Source organism: Ursus arctos, unplaced genomic scaffold, assembly GCF_023065955.2.
Source record: "Ursus arctos isolate Adak ecotype North America unplaced genomic scaffold, UrsArc2.0 scaffold_2, whole genome shotgun sequence".
Lineage (NCBI taxonomy): Eukaryota > Metazoa > Chordata > Mammalia > Carnivora > Ursidae > Ursus > Ursus arctos.
The window spans coordinates 20,175,885-20,192,113 of NW_026622874.1; the positions used below are offsets into that span (position 1 = coordinate 20,175,885).

Sequence of the window (16,229 nt, forward strand, 5' to 3'; positions counted from 1 at the left end):
AATGTTAATGCATTTGTTATAAACCATATGCAACCATGTTAAAAGTTTCTACAAGATTTTACTAAATACTTCACCTACCTAGAAAGTAGTTACCAAACAACTCTATCAACCAAAGCAGAATAAAGAAGCAGGAACTCACAAAGTTCTCTGAGCAACTGAAAATTGCAGAAGTACTTATCTAAAGCTCAAGCCTGTTTAATCTTAGAAGAGGCCCACATTTACAAGCTACTCTTATCTTTCCTAACTTTAATAGACTTGTTTCACTGATTAAGAAGTCCATAATTGATTTTAAAAAGCTAAGATACTGGCAATACTGATAAATGAATAATGACAGTCTAAAATTAAGGGGGCTGGAAAAAATAATAAAAACAGATTCTTAAGGACCAGCAGTAGCGAGATACAGGATCAACAGTTAACAGCGTTCAACAGTTTCTGAAGGTACCACTCTATCAATAGAATAATTTATGGTCAGATTTATAACACAGAGTCAGGGAAGTGGTAAAATTAATGACGAGCATACTTGGCTTAAAAAGGCAGAGAAGCATGTAAAATGTTTCAAGATAATATTCAAATTTATTGTTGAAGAAAAATACCTTCTATGTCTAGAGGTGCTCTGAGTAGCTGAAGTTTTACTCCACATAAGTAAAGCAATCAATTCTAAATGAAATGAATGCTTACAAAAAAAGTGTGTTGCTTTGAAGCAAGAGCTACATTCTTGTCTCACTGATTCGAAGAATGAATCTCGTGGACAAAGAAGAATGAGTAAAGCAATAGAAGTTTATTAAATGAAGATAAAGAGAAAGCTCCCAAGAGTGAGAGGGGTCCCCACAGGGTTGCCACTGAGGCTTTTAAGGCTGGTCTTTTATAGAAAGCTAACCAGGGAACTGAAATCCTTTCAACATCTCTAATGATACCACCATTGAGCAAGGACTAGTCATAACACCTTCAAAGGCTTACTTCCTTTTTAGGGTCTGGTTACTCTTTGTTGGTCACAGGTGATTATCATAAAAAAGACACCCTGGTCACATGCCTAGAGCAGGGTGGTCTGGTTTGTCCCCTTTTCTCTGGTCTCCCCACACCTCCACACTTTTAGGATTTCTGTGAGCCTGAGCACCTAGCCCCTTCTCCATCTCTCCCCACCTAGCCCCGCCTGCCCCTTACTCAGCTTCATAGAACCCAAAATCACACACATGGCCCCCACCAAAAAAAACCACACAAAAAACCCCACTATCATAGTTGAAGACTTCAACACCCCCCTATCAGAAATAGACAGATCTGGGACGCCTGGGTGGCTCAGTCAGTTAAGCGTCTGCCTTCAGCTCAAGTCATGATCCCAGGGTCCCGAAATTGAGTTCTACATGGAGCTCCTTGCTCAGCAGGGAGCCTGCTTCTCCCTCTGCCTGCCGCTCCCCCTGCTTGTGCTTCCTCTCTCTTCCTCTGACAAATAAAAGAAGTATTAAAAAAAAAGAAATAGATCTATCAGGCAGAAAATTAGTAAGAAGACAGTTGAACTAAACAGCACCATCAGTCAACTAGATATAATTGACATCTATGGACTACTTTGTCAAAGAGCAGAACATACATTCTTCTTAAGATCATGTGGAACAATCATACAATGTGTACTCTCAGACCACAAAACTGGAAACCAAAATAGAATAATAGCTGGAAAATCACAAAGTACTTGGAGATTAAATAATACACTTTTAAATAACACATATGTCAATGAAGAAGTCTCAGAAGAAATTTTTAAATGTCTGGAACTAAATGAAAATGAAACTACAACTTAGCAAAATTATGGGGATGCAGTGAAAGGAGTGCTTAGATGGAAAATAATATGTATATTGACATACATATTATTTCATACATACATATATTTCATATATTATTTTATGATATGCATATATGAAAAGAAGAAAGATCTAAAATCAATCATCTAAGTGTCTACTAGAAAAAGAAAAGCAAGTTAAATCCAAAGTAAGCAGAAGAAAAATAGTAAAAAATAGAGCAGGAATGTATAAAACTGAAAATGGAAAATCAATAGAGAAAATCAATGACACTAAAAATTGGTTCTTTGAAAAGAGCAACAAAATTGATAAGCATCTAGTCAGGCTAAATAAGAAAAAAAGAGAGCACAAATTACAAATACAATAAATAAATAAGGGAAGTTCACTCCCAATTCTATGGACATCAAAATAATAATAAAGTAATAGTATGAACAACTCTAAGCCCACAATTTAATAATCTAGATGAAATGTACCAATTCCTTGAAAGACATAACCTACCAAAACTCACAGAAGTAGAAACAGACAATCTGAATAGGCCTATAAAGAAACTTCTGAAACAGAAGCACCAGGCCCAGATGGGTTCACTGGCAAATTCTACCAAACACTTAAGGAAGAAATGACACCAATACCCTCCAATCCCTTCCAGAAGAGAGAAGCAGAAGCAATAGTACCCAACTCATTTTATGAAGCCAGCATTACCCTGATAACAAAAGCAGACAGAGAAATTACAAGGAAAAAAATAAAAATAAAAAACACCACTGACCAATATCTATCATAGACATAGATGAAGAAGTTCTCAACAAATCATAGCAAATAGAATCTGATAATATAGGGGCGCCTGGGTGGCGCAGTCGTTAAGTGTCTGCCTTTGGCTCAGGGCATGATCCCGGCGTTCTGGGATCAAGGCCCACATCGGGCTCCTCTGCTGGGAGCCTGCTTCTTCCTCTTCCACTCCCCCTGCTTGTGTTCCCTCTCTCGCTGCCTGTCTCTCTCTCTGTCAAATAAATAAATAAAATCTTAAAAAAAAAAAAAGAATCTGATAATATATAAAAGGAAGTATAATCACAACCAAGTATGATTTACCCTAGGAATGCAAGGCTTATTTAGCCTCTCAGCATTTCACTCCATCTCTGGGATTGTGAGTTCAAGCCCCACATGGGGTGTAGAGATTACTTAAAATAAAATCTTAAAAAAATAGCTCAACATTATTAAAAAAATGACACATATATAGAGATGATAATGTTATAAGGATTCATTGAGTATGAACCATATGTTACATATTCTTCTAGATGTGAATTCTCATTTAATTTTTGCAACAACCCTATAAAATAGGTATTATTTATATATGACTAAAGTGAGATTCTGAGAAGTTAAATAATTTCTCAGTATCTCATAGATAGTAAAAGTTAAATTTGAATTAGAATCTATTCTTGCTACCCCCAATGTCTTCACTCTCTGTACGTTCCTTTACTTACACAGAGAATAATACCAAATACCAATACCTTAATAGTGAAAAAGGCTGTTTCCACTTATTAAAGTGGTATAGTTATAATCTAGTCTATTATATCTGTTACTGATCTGAAGTTCCTCTATTAACTGTGTCATTTCCTCTATCATTCAGCTCTATTTTAATCTGCTTTTATTTCCATTAGCCTCAACTCTTTCTTGACTATAATGAATGAAATACTTGCCTACTCTTCACAGGAAATAAGGGGCAAATCAACCACATTTTTGTTTTTTTTTTAAGTTAATTTTGGAAACATCAGAAATCTTCAGATTACCTGTAAATTATTTTCAGAAGAGGAGTGTCAAAATCATGCCCATCTCTTTCTTAGGGCTGTAAAGATTATAGTATCTATTAAGTAAGTACAAATTCTTGGAGAAAAACGTTTAGTGTCAATCAACAACTATCCAAATAAGTTTAGATTAACTCTTTTCTTTGTTTCCTCGGGCCAGTATCACATATAAATTCAAACTAGTATGGACTAGGCCAGCTTCCAATTTGGATGGGAGACTTTTGGTTATGTCTCAGGGGTAGTACCAGTGGAAATGATATTATTGAATCCATAATCAGTGTTCTCTGGAGGAACTAATGACTCAGCACAATGCTAGTTGGTAGCTGGCAGAAAGAGGTGCCATTTTTCAATTGAGATGTCAAATACAAGCTCAGTACACTGACTCAGCCACAAGATTAAGCTCTGCCCTCAGCCCTTGGATTACCTTACTTCGACTGTCTTTTTTCATCCCTCATCTTTTCCATAGTGAAAATCACAACCCTTTTTCTTTTCGCAATTACAATCCTCCAGTCATTAGGAAAATAGTTACTGTATTAAATTCATTCTGGAGAATTACATTACCATGTGCAACTAAAATGACTGGGTATTGGAAAACAGAACTAGTCAGCCTGTACAAAATCAATTTGATGATTCTAATCTGTTGAAAGTTCTACTGTTACAAAGAAGAACTGAAAAAACAATCATAAAACAAATCCGATGGAAGCGAAGGTGGATTCTGCACGCAAGTATCTCTCCTTCTCTACTTAACTGCCATTGCCTAATTTTAACTCAAACTAAAACCAAAGACTGTTAGTGTGATAAAGCCTGGAGAATCTCATTACTGAACCCGGAGACTGTGAGCATCACAATCAGCAAGAGGCAATTTCAAACAGATCTCAGAAATGTTTCAAAAGAATTTCTGCACTGATGTCATCTAGGAGTTAGGACAGTTTTTTAGATAAGATACCTATTTTTACTTTCACCTCCTGGCATGGAGTTTTATTCTAATCCTTCGAGAGGCACAGGCATTGTGTTACTATTCTCTCACATTTTTTATAAACGGCCAGCTTATCTATTTACAATCTAAACTTGCTGTAAGAATTCTAGTAATGTTGGTGTGCCTAGGTGGCTCGGCTGTTAAGCGTCTGCCTTCAACTCAGGTCATGATCCCAGGGTCCTGGGATCAAGCCCCACATCAGGCTCCCTGCTTGGCAGGAAGCCTACTTCTCCCTTTCCCACTCCCATTGCTTGTGTTCTCTCTCTTGCGGTCTCTCTCTGACAAATAAATAAATAAAATCTTAAAAAAAAAAATCCTTTAAAAAAAAAGAACTTTAGTCATGGACTGCCATATGCATAAATTACCCTAATGTCCCAAACACCTAATTTGTCGACAAAATCTGTTGGCTCTAGCAGAGCTAGATTTTTCTTTATTAAAAGAAAAGCATAATCAAAAATCTGACTTGAGTTTCTTCTCTCATGAACAAGAAGTTTTCCCCATTTACACAATAAACATATATCAAATACAGTAACAATATATATCATAATAAATATGTATATATCTTTAAAAATTAAAATAGAGTTAATTTTCACTGACGTTAAAAGATTTTAAGTCCTATTTTAATCGGGATTACTGAGACTGCTCTGGCAGAAAACCAGTACAAAAAAGAAATATTTGATGGTGACAGCTTGTGTCTAAAATACTCGTTTAATGACATACTCACCATAAATTTATAGTGAACATAACATCAAGATACCTAAAATTCAAGTTACCCAAATTTTTAGTACCTAACCTTTAATTGAGATATAGATTCTGGTCCAATGGTAATTGAGTAGCCATAGTACCACACACACAATTTTTTTTGAACATCAGCTTTTTTCCTACTTCAACACTCCTGAAGAAATCTATATTTTCCTTGGAGTAATTATGGCTGAACTAAGGACCTGGAGGGAGAGAGGTACACTTTCATTCTCCTGGAGGGGCTCATTAGAACACATGAAGCACCATGCACACTTGAACCTTTTTCCCCACACATTCTTAAAGATGCTTTGGGTGGCAGAAATACTTATTTAGGTTAGAATTACCGACCTAGCTGATATGTCGTGTTCATTCCCATTTAAGATGTCTTTGCAATGATGATTTTCAGATGTACAGTTAAGTCTAGTAGATCCAACAGATTTAATTTATCTTTATTTTAAGGAACTTCTTAAAAATTTATCCTTATTTTAAGGGGTAATTTATCTTTATTTTAAGGAACTTCTTAAAAACCTTCTCTTGGTCTTAGTTCATCTTTGTCATTAAGCAGTAAGTGAGATTTATAACTAAAAGACATGGACATAAATCAGGATATTTATAATAGATTGCCTGATATTTCAACTCAGTTTTTCTCCCTTGGTTTCCGCATCTGTAAAATGGCAATTATATCGCTAATGACATGGGATTTGTCAAGGATTCCGTGAAACCAACCCAGACTCCAACATTATAATTTCACATAGATCTATACTGAATGTCAGGTTTGGGGGATAATTTTACCATCTGTGGAAATCTTTTAAGATGAGACTTTTTTTTTTTAATCTATCTTCTGGGGATTATCTAGAGGCACTATTGACTTAGAGTAAACGCAATGGGGGAACTCCGCTTGTGATAATGGTAGGTTAAATCATCATTAGACACTTCCCACATAAACATTTCCCACAGAGAATAACTAAAAACCGAATAAGGCTTTACAAAATAAGTAAAGATTTTCCAAAACGTAACTGTGACTGACCTCGGGGTGCTCAGATTAAATATTACTCCAGCTCTATCTGTGAGGGTCTTTCCAAATGAGAGTATCTTTTGAATCAGTGACTCAGGAAAGTACGTTGCCTTCCCCAGTGTGGGCTGCCATCATCTCATCTGTTGAGGGCCTGAATAGAACAAAAGGAGGACTTTGCCTCTTTTCTTCCAGTCCTACTGCTTGAGTTGAAACTCCTCATGTCCTGAAATCTTCTCCTGACCTTGGCCTGCTATGTATACCATTAGCCCCCAGAAGTAGACTGAATTATACCCCTGTCTTTCCTGACTCTCCACTCTGCAGATGGCAGAATGTGTGACTTCGCAACCTCCATAACCACATGTGACAATTCTTCAAAATAAATCTCCGTATCTAGATCTAACTGCTATGGTCTGAGTATTTGTGTTCCCCCCCACCCCAAATTCATGTTGGAATCCTAACACTTCAAAGATTACGGGATGAGAGCTTTGGGAGCTGTAAGGAACTCTCGTGAGTGGATTAGCGCCTATATAGACGAGAATCTAGACAGATTCCTTGTCTCTTCCACCTCATGAGGACAGAGTGGCGACAAACCAGGGAAGAAGGCCTTCACTGAATGCAATCATACTGGTGACTTGATCTTGGACTTCCCAGCCTCCAGAACTCTGAGTAATAAATTTCTGTTGTTTATAAGCTAAATTAAGACTCTATCTATCTATCTATCTATCTATCTATCTATCTATCTATCTATCTATCATCTCCTTATCTCCTATTGATTCTGTTTCTCTGGAGAACACAGACTAATATAGTAACAAAGAACAAAATAAAAAGGCCTTAACTACCAGGAAAGAGATCAAAAATCAAAGAGAGCACGGAAGAACCAGAGTGGTAAGCACCGTTTTTGCTGATCCAGAGACGAGGAGGCTGAGACTAAGTAGCCTTGAGAGAGTGAGAGTCTTCTAAGGATTAGCACCCTAGTAAACCAGCCTCCCTGTTTTAAGTTGAAAATTCCATAGACTGCACTATAAGGAATGACTGGTGTCAGGGAAAGGTGAGAAGCTTATCCTCTTCTTCACTTTTCTAGAACAATAACAGCAACGAATGTGCTATTGGCCATAAAACTCACTGTTAGTTTTGCACAGTGCTAGGCTTTGCCACAGCGTTTTGCCACCTTTATATTTTTGATTTCTCAATAGCAGTGTCTCACCTTCTGATGTCCCTTGGTTAGAAATACCTTCCTTTACTGTGTCTAGGGAATACCTTTATACACATAGCACTTTATTATTTATAAAAGTCTTGTGAAGCAGACACAGCAGGTACTATTCATACCCTGTTTTTCCACATGAGGCAGCTAAAACTCAGCTTCAGTGCTCAGGAGCACGTAACTGAAGACGGGAACCACCACTAGAATACTAGCTCTTTGATTCCTTACCCTGTGTTGCACTCCCCCCTCCATGTTACCATAATAATCTAGAATAATATCTTTCTACTTTCCCGGTAAAATTTCCAGTCACCCCACAATGACGTTTTTCAAAGGTCCGTGTATTTTAGCAGGCAGTCACGCTAGCACACCCGTGTGGTTGACTGTGTCTAATGTGAAGACAACCTTGGGTTCTGTGGATGTGGGACAGTGGCATAAGTCAGGTTGGAAGAGGTGTGGATTCTTTTTCACTCCAGGGAAGTGACTCATTTTCAGAGTAAAAAGATGGAAATTTTTATAAATAATTTATACTTGACCTATCCTTGTAAAATTGGCCCCCCAAAATTTCAATAAATTCTGGAGACACAAACATCCTTCAGGTGAGAAAGTACCTCACGAGGACTCTAAACATATGGACACTGAATTCTGCCATTTTCTATCAGGTTCTTAAAAGCCAGCACTGCGGGAAGCACGAGAACTTGCTGGCTGTGAACTGCTGTATCAGCCCACGGGGTTCCCCAACATGTCACAGCATCACAGGTGTGGGGAAAATAAGGCCAATCTTCTGTGCCTTGAGGCAGACAAAACGGTGTTGGCCCGTCTGGCACAACTTGTGACAAGTCAGCTGACTTACTTTTCCCCATCTTTCCTCTTTACTAAAATTGTTCTGTGCTGAGTATGCTCACGTATATATTTTGAAAAGTATCTTTCTGTGAAAACTAGAGCAGGGAATTTTGTCACTAAAACAATTTACACAGACATACACACAGTCTTTTTCATACATACAGAAAGAACAAGAAGAACAAAACTATAAAGCTCTTAGGGATCCTCATTTGAAAGTGCTACACATCGGAATGCAAATTAAATGTCCCGCTCTGACGCTGGGCAAGGTAAGGAAAACCGTGACACGGTTAGGCGGTTTGCAGGCTTCATCATGTTCAGATGCCGCATAGGCAATTACTATGTCCTCACTATTTAGCTGTAGTTAAAATTTGCGAGAAAAGGTGACAGCAATGAGTTTTAAAATATCCAGAGTGCAGTTTGATTTTTAAACATACTCTGTCATGTTAAGAGAAGAAACTACATGGCCAGCTCACAAGGTCATCTGACAAGAGACATGTGGGGACTATACAATGGTCAGTAAGAAGGCTTGGTCAGATTGAGGTAGGAGAGGGAAGGGTATTTGGAATAATCATGTACTTTGAAATGTATTACACTCCAATCATACTGAACTTCTTCATTCCCTTAAATGAACTTTCTCATCTCCAGATTACCTCACATTTGTTTTTTTCCAATCCAGAAAAGTAATTTTCTCCTTCTTCACTTTCCTTGTGCTAAACCTTCAAGTCTGTGCTTACATGTCACTCCCTCTAGGAATGTCAGGAGGATTCCTATCATTAGTTATTCATGTTGTATATTCCCAGAGTAATCTTCATTGTCTCATACCAGAGCTCTTTCTAAACATTATGGTTATTAGTGTGTGAATAAATCGTTTGTCTGCTAAGCATAAACTCAGTGCAGGGACTCTGTCTGATTCACTTTTGCATCCTGAGTACCTACTGACAACCTACAGGGAGTGGTACAAATGGGCATTCAATAAATAATGATAAGTGCTCAGAAAAAAGAAAATTAAAATAGGTTTAAAAGTAGAATGAAAGTCCAAACGTTAGTGCTCAGAATTATTGTTGGTCTTTGTCTTAAGCTCAGGGGTATAGACCTTTACCTTATCTTCCCTTTTCAGTTCCCAGTGCCAAATTTCATGTAAAAGTTTACGAATGAACACTTTGATTAAATTCTCTGAGAGTTATAGGAATTACTGGTGGGGTGAGAAAAAATTAATCTGCACATATATACAGAAACTTCATTAATATGAAAAAACAATATTTTCATTGTTTAAATGCATCTATAGAAAACCATAATTGTGGAAAGTAGGATATTGTTTCAGAAAACAAAGATATCTTGGGGCGCCTGGGTGGCACATTCGTTAAGCGTCTGCCTTCGGCTCAGGGCATGATCCCGGCGTTCTGGGATCGAGTCCCACATCAGGCTCCTCTGCTGGGAGCCTGCTTCTTCCTCTCTCACTCCCCCTGCTTGTGTTCCCTCTCTCGCTGCCTGTCTCTCTCTCTGTCAAATAAATAAAATTAAAAAAAAAAAAGAAAACAAAGATATCTAATTTTCAACCCTGATTATATGCTTTTTAAAAAAAGATTTTATTTATTTATTTGACAGAGAGAGAGAGAGTAAATACAAGCAGGGGAGCAGCAGAGGGAGAAGAAGAAGCAGGCTCCCTGACAAGCAGGGAGCCCCATGTGGGGCTCATCCCAGGACTCTGGGATCATGACCTCAGCCGAAGGCAGACGTTTGACTGAGCCACCCAGGCGCCCCTGCCTTTTTTTTTTTTTTTTTTTTTTAAGATTTTTTAGTTTATTTATTTGAGAGAGAGAAAGCACAAGCATGAGCGGGGGAGGGGGTTGGAAGAGGGAGAAGCAGACTCCTGCTGAGCAAGGAGCCCAGTGCTGGGCTCGATCCCATCATGACCTGAGCTGAAGGCACACACTTAACTGACTGAGCCACCCAGGCACCCCTGATTATATGCTTTTCACAAAAAACACACTTTAAATATAAGGAAAAACATAAATTGAACATAAAACGACACATACACTAATCAAAGAAACTAGAAGAGGTCAAATTAATAAAAGACAAAGTAAAATTTAGAACAAAGTTATTATTAGAGATTTAAAAAGGACTTACAGTGACAAAACATCAATTAGAGAAATATATACATCCAGAAGTTATATGCACTAATAACATTTCTTCAAAATTCATAAAGCAAAAGTTGAAAATGGAAACATACTGTTGTATATGCAACATTTACCAAAATAGAAAATATGCTTGCCCATAATCATGTATAAACATATTGCAAAAAACAAAAAATCATGCAGAGTATGTTCTCTGAACATAGTAGAATTAGATTAGAAATCAAAGACAAAGACAACTGTTTGAAAATTAATATACACATGTCTAAGTACCCATGAGTCAAAGCTCAGTTCAGGGACTGAATTAGAAAAAGTTAGAAAATATTTTTCATTGAGCAATTATGAAAATGTGACATTTCCAAACCTATGTGCTTTATCTAAAGTAGATGGTCTACAATTAATAAAGCTCTAAGGATAAATATTTAAAAATTTAAAAGGAGGAAGTAAAATTGGCATTATTCACAGATACATGAATGTGTAAGCTGAAAATCCAAAAGAACCTACAAACTGTTAAAATTAATAAAGAAATTCAGTAAGTTTACTAAATATACAAAGATCAATTGTATCTTGATCTAAATGCAAAAACTAATTGGAAAATAAAATTTACAAATAATGACACTAAAATATCAACTATCAAGAAATACATCTAAGAAAAGATGTATAGTAATCCCTCTTTAGCCGCAGGGGCTACATTCCAAGCAACCTCCCAGCTGCCCTACCATGGATGCCTGAAACCGTGGATAGTACGAACTCCCTATATGCTATTTTTTCCTGTACATACATACCTTTGATAAAGTTTAGTTTATGGATTAGACACAGTAAGATATTAACAATAACTAATAATAAAATAGAACAACTATAACAATACACTACAATAAAAGTTATGTGAATGTGCTCTCTCTCTCAAAGTATCTTGTATTGTACTCACCCTCCTTCTTGTGATGATATGAAATGATAAAATGCCTAGGTGATGAGATGAAGTGAATGAACGACACAGGCTTAGTGACGTAGCATTAGGTTACTACTGTCCTTCTGATGATACATCAGAAGGAGGATCATCTGCTTCTGTCTAAAGTCACCACAGGTCACTGAAACCACAGGTAAGGGGGGAATACTATAAAAGATTTCTTATTGAAGTCAATAATACACTCCTGAGAGAATTAAAGATAATCTAAATAAATGGGTTATTAATGGGTGGGAAGATTCAATATCATTATCATATCATCTCTTCCTTAATTGGTCTATAAAATCATTACAGAGCCAATAAAAATTCCAGCAGTTTTATGTATATGTGTGTTTGTGCAAATTGACAAACTGATTGCAAAATTTATATGGAAATGCAGAAGACTGAAAACAGTCAAGACAATCTTGAAGAAGAAAAAGCTGGAGGATTTTACACTACCATACATAAGATACATTTCAAAGCTACAGAAATTAAGATGGGACACCTGGGTGGTTCAGTTGGTTAAGCATCTGCCTTTGGCTCAGGTGGGGACAGTCCCGCATCGGGCTCCTTGCTCAGCGGGGTGCCTGCTTCTCCCTCTGCCTGCTGCTCCCCCTGCTTGTGCGCTCTCTCTCCCTGACAAATATAAATAAATCTTAAAAAAAAAAAAAAGAAATTAAGATAGACGTACAACTGGCATTATACAACAAAGCCTAACAGACCAATAGAAGAGCATGCAAATCAACCACACACATAAGGCTTTACGGTAGAGGTGCCATTGCCATTCAGTGAGAGGAGAGTTATCGGGGGACTAGAGAGTTCGTAGTATATTCAGATAAGGGAATGCTACATGGCAGTGTAAAAGTGTGCAATTCTGCTGCTTTACAACAACATGAATGAATCTCACAGATGTAATGCTGAAGGCAGGTATCTATACGAAGGTCAAGAACAGGCCACATTTACCTACAGTAATAGAAGTCAAATGTTGGTTACCTTTGTGGAGTTTATTGACCGGAAATGACAGGAGCAACTCTTCTGCAATACTTTTAATGCTGTGTATTTTTATTTGGATGACGGTTTCATGAGAGGAAAACATAGGTTAATATCCATCAAGCTGAACGATTAAGATTTATGCACTTTATATATGCTATACCTCGATTAAAGACAAAAAAAAAAAAGAGTCCAGCAGGAAGAGCAGCTTGCGAAGAAAACTGAGAAGGAGCCAATTGCAAGAAAATATGAAACAGAACAGAGAAATCTGAAACAGAACCACAGAAAAATCGAGAAGAGTTTTTTTTTTTTTAAGAGTTTATTTATTTATTTGAGAGACAGAGAGCAAAAGCGGGGGGCAGGGGGAGAGGGAGAAGAAGGCTCCCATACGAGCAGGGACTCTCGGATCATGACCTAGGCTGAAGGCAGCCGCTTAACCAATTGAGCCACCCAGGCACCCCAACTGAGCCACCCAGGCACCCCATCAAGAAGAGTTTTAAGAAGAGAAAGACCAGTGGGGTTGGGGGAGGATGAGGGCTACTGAAGAGTTGATTGAATTCAGCACCAAAAGAAGCCCTTGAGAGGCTTTTTTGTGAAGTGGGAAAGCTGAGTCCAAGTTTTAATGATTCGAGTTGTGAATAGAGGGGAAGAAGGCACTAGAAAACACTTGTAATGTGTTAATCCTTGCTCTCCAGGCAGGGAAAGAGCGAGGATGGTAGCTAGAGAAGGATGTAGGGTAAGGGAACAAGTGTTTCATTTTAAGTAACAATAAGGCTCTGGATTATTCCTTAGTGTCCATAAAAACGATTTCTAGTCCATATAAACCTAACTGGATCTCAGGTGTGGAATTCAGCAAAGAAATCCTGTTTTTTTCAATCAGAAGAGAGGGTGTATGCTTCCACCTGAGTTTGGAAAAATACATACGAAAATTTGGGATCACTCTACTATAAATGAACCACCTGTAGAAGAATTGGTTTGAGCACACCGAAGGGCAAGTTTACAGAATGCTTTACCCTGGCGACCCATACCCAAACATAGCCTTCAATTTAAGAATTCTTTTGCCTTCTCTCCACCAATTCATGTGAGCGGTAGAACTTACACAGACTGCTAATTGCTAAGTGGCAACTACATTTTTTATTGTTCCATGAAAGTTCTGTACTGTTACACATGTTTTGGTATTTTTTCCCCCTCCAAGTACCTCTGTTCTGGATTTGTCATAAACTTTTACTTTATTAGCCAATGCCAACAAGACTCATGCACACAAATGTATCTGTTGCCCTCCCAGAAAGGATACATAAACAGTAAATGACTTACTATAATGTGCTGATACGGATCTATAAATGACATTTTGGTTTCAATTACAGGAAATCTCTTCACACTTCAAAGGTCTTCTCTGGCACTCTAGCTTCTTTAAAACCTACAAAATAAACAATTGCTATTGTTAAGCTTCCTCTTGGATGCAGTTCCAAGATTTAAATCATGATGAATACGAACCTTAGGAAGTCAAAGTCCACCCAAGGGGACCAGATAGACTGAGTTTCCAGTTGTTTATAAGACCGAGGGTACACGTATAACTTAGGGAAAGGGTAAACATATTTTGATAGTACTGTTTAATTTCCATATTTATTTGTTCAAATTTATTCTGTCAGTAATTATTAGGAAACTCCAGAATTTTTTTTTTTGTTTGCATTTGCCAAGTATCTTATGAGAAGGTCATTGAACTTACGAAAAATTAAAACTATGTTTGTACTGTTTATAATTAAAAAGCCACACGCCACTGTTTTGTTTTCTCAATTGGGCTAGTGTTACACAAGTTCATGATAAGAAAGTAACATTTTTTTACCTTAGCTATTTCTTAAAAACTTTAAAGATATGTTCATGTTTAATTTCAACTTCAGTGCGGGTATTAAAAAAAAAGTTTATTCATTCTAAAATACCAGTTTAATTTGGAAGCAGTTAAATAAAAATGAATGAAAAATATGATAATGAAAAAATACGTTCTATACTTTGCTTTCTTATAATTACTCCATGTTATTTAAAATCAAATAAACTATTCAATGAACATCTCTTCCTCTATCATAGATTTTTTTCCCCTCGAGACTGTAAACAACATATACTTATATATTAGTATTCTATATGTCACATATAATTTGGAACATCTTCTCAAATACCTTTATTATTTATGATTAATATGTAAAGTCTAAAATATGTTTTTATTTCAGAATAAAATATAAAAATTTTAAAGTTTTTTTTTAAGCATCACATTTTAAAAATTACAAAAAATAATTCACGCTCAATTTTAGAAATATGAACTACAGAAGCGAATAAAGAATAAAGCGTAATCACGATTTTATTTCGATGTGTATCCTTCCGGACTATCCAATGCATAGTCATATATTTAGAGTAAAAAGGAAAAGAAAGGATTTGAATTTTTTGACACAAATGGGATCTCACGAGGTACCCTTGAATTTTTAAACTCACTTCCTTTGTCATTTTTTTAGCAAAAAGAATAGTATTTATTTATTTATTCATTCATTCATTTTATTTATTTTCAAAGACTTGATTTTTTTAGAGGAGTTTTAAGTTCCTAGCAAAACTGAGAAGGTAGGGAAAGGGTAAACAGAGATTTCCCCACATACTCTCTATCCTCACACATGCAGAGTGCCTCTCCCCTCATTCCCACATCCCCTACCACAGTGGGACATTTGTTACAATTGATAAACCGACATTGACACATCATCATCATCCAGAGACCATAGTCTACCTTAGGGTTCACTCTTCATGTTCTATATTCTATGGGTTTTGACAAATGTATAATGACATGTACCCATTATTATGCTATCATAAGAATATTTTCACACCTTAAAAATCCTCTTTGTTTTGCCTATTCATCTCTCCCTATGTCTCAACCCCTGGCAACCACCTATCTTTCTACTGTCTCCATGGTTTTGCCTTTTACAGAACGTCACATAGTTGGAAATCATATAGTACATAGCATTTTCAGATGAGCTTCTTTAACTTAGTAATATGCATTTAGTAAGTTTTCTCCATGTCTTTTCTTGGCTTGAGAACTCATTTCTTTTTAGACCTACATACTATTACCTGGCCCGGATGGACCACAGCTGATTTATCCATTCACCTACTGAAGGGCATCTTGGATGCTTCCAAATTTTAGCAATTGTGAATGAAGCTGCTATAAACATCTATGTACACCTTTTTGTGTGGGCATAAGATCTCATTTCCTTTGGGTAAATATCAAGGGGCATGAATGCTGGATCATACAGTAAGAATATGTTTAGGTTGAAAAGAAACCACCAAACTATCTTCCAAAGTTGCTGTACCATTTTGCATTCCCACTGGCAATATTTAACACTTGTGTTGCTCACATCTTCACCCACACTGCATGTTGTCAGTGTTGTAGATTTGGGCCATTCTAACAGCTGTACAGTGCTGCCTCCCTGTTGTTTTAGTTTTCATTTCCCTGATGACATAAGATGTGAACTTCTTTTCATATGTTTGCTTGCCATCCAGATATCTTCTTTGGTGAAGGTTCTGTTAAGGTCCTTCGCTCATTTAAAAAAGCAGGTGGGTTTTTTTTTTTATTGTTAAGTTTTAGGAGTTCTTTGTATATTTCGGATTAACGGTCCTTTTTCGGATGTGTCTCTTGCAAATATTTTACACTTCATTACTTTGTAATGTGAAAAATATGAACCAATATTATAAGAAAGATAAAAATCGCTCATAGTCCCCTATTTAAGAATTATATAAAATGAAAATCTCCTTTCTTCCTTGTCCTGGTTCATCAAGACTC

The 16,229-nt window shown here is 36.8% G+C and overlaps 1 protein-coding gene across 5 annotated transcripts in view; it reads right to left on the reverse strand.

Annotated features, from left to right (window-relative positions):
- PLA2G4A (phospholipase A2 group IVA) overlaps positions 1-16,229 on the reverse strand; it is a 152,051-nt gene that overhangs the window by 108,055 nt on the left and 27,767 nt on the right. For all 5 annotated transcript variants that reach the window (XM_026509247.4, XM_057315152.1, XM_026509244.4 and 2 more), the window contains one exon: positions 13,733-13,835. In XM_026509247.4, coding sequence (XP_026365032.2) covers positions 13,733-13,765 — 33 coding nt within the window. In that variant the 5' untranslated portion in view covers positions 13,766-13,835. The remainder of the gene's footprint in view (positions 1-13,732; positions 13,836-16,229) is intronic.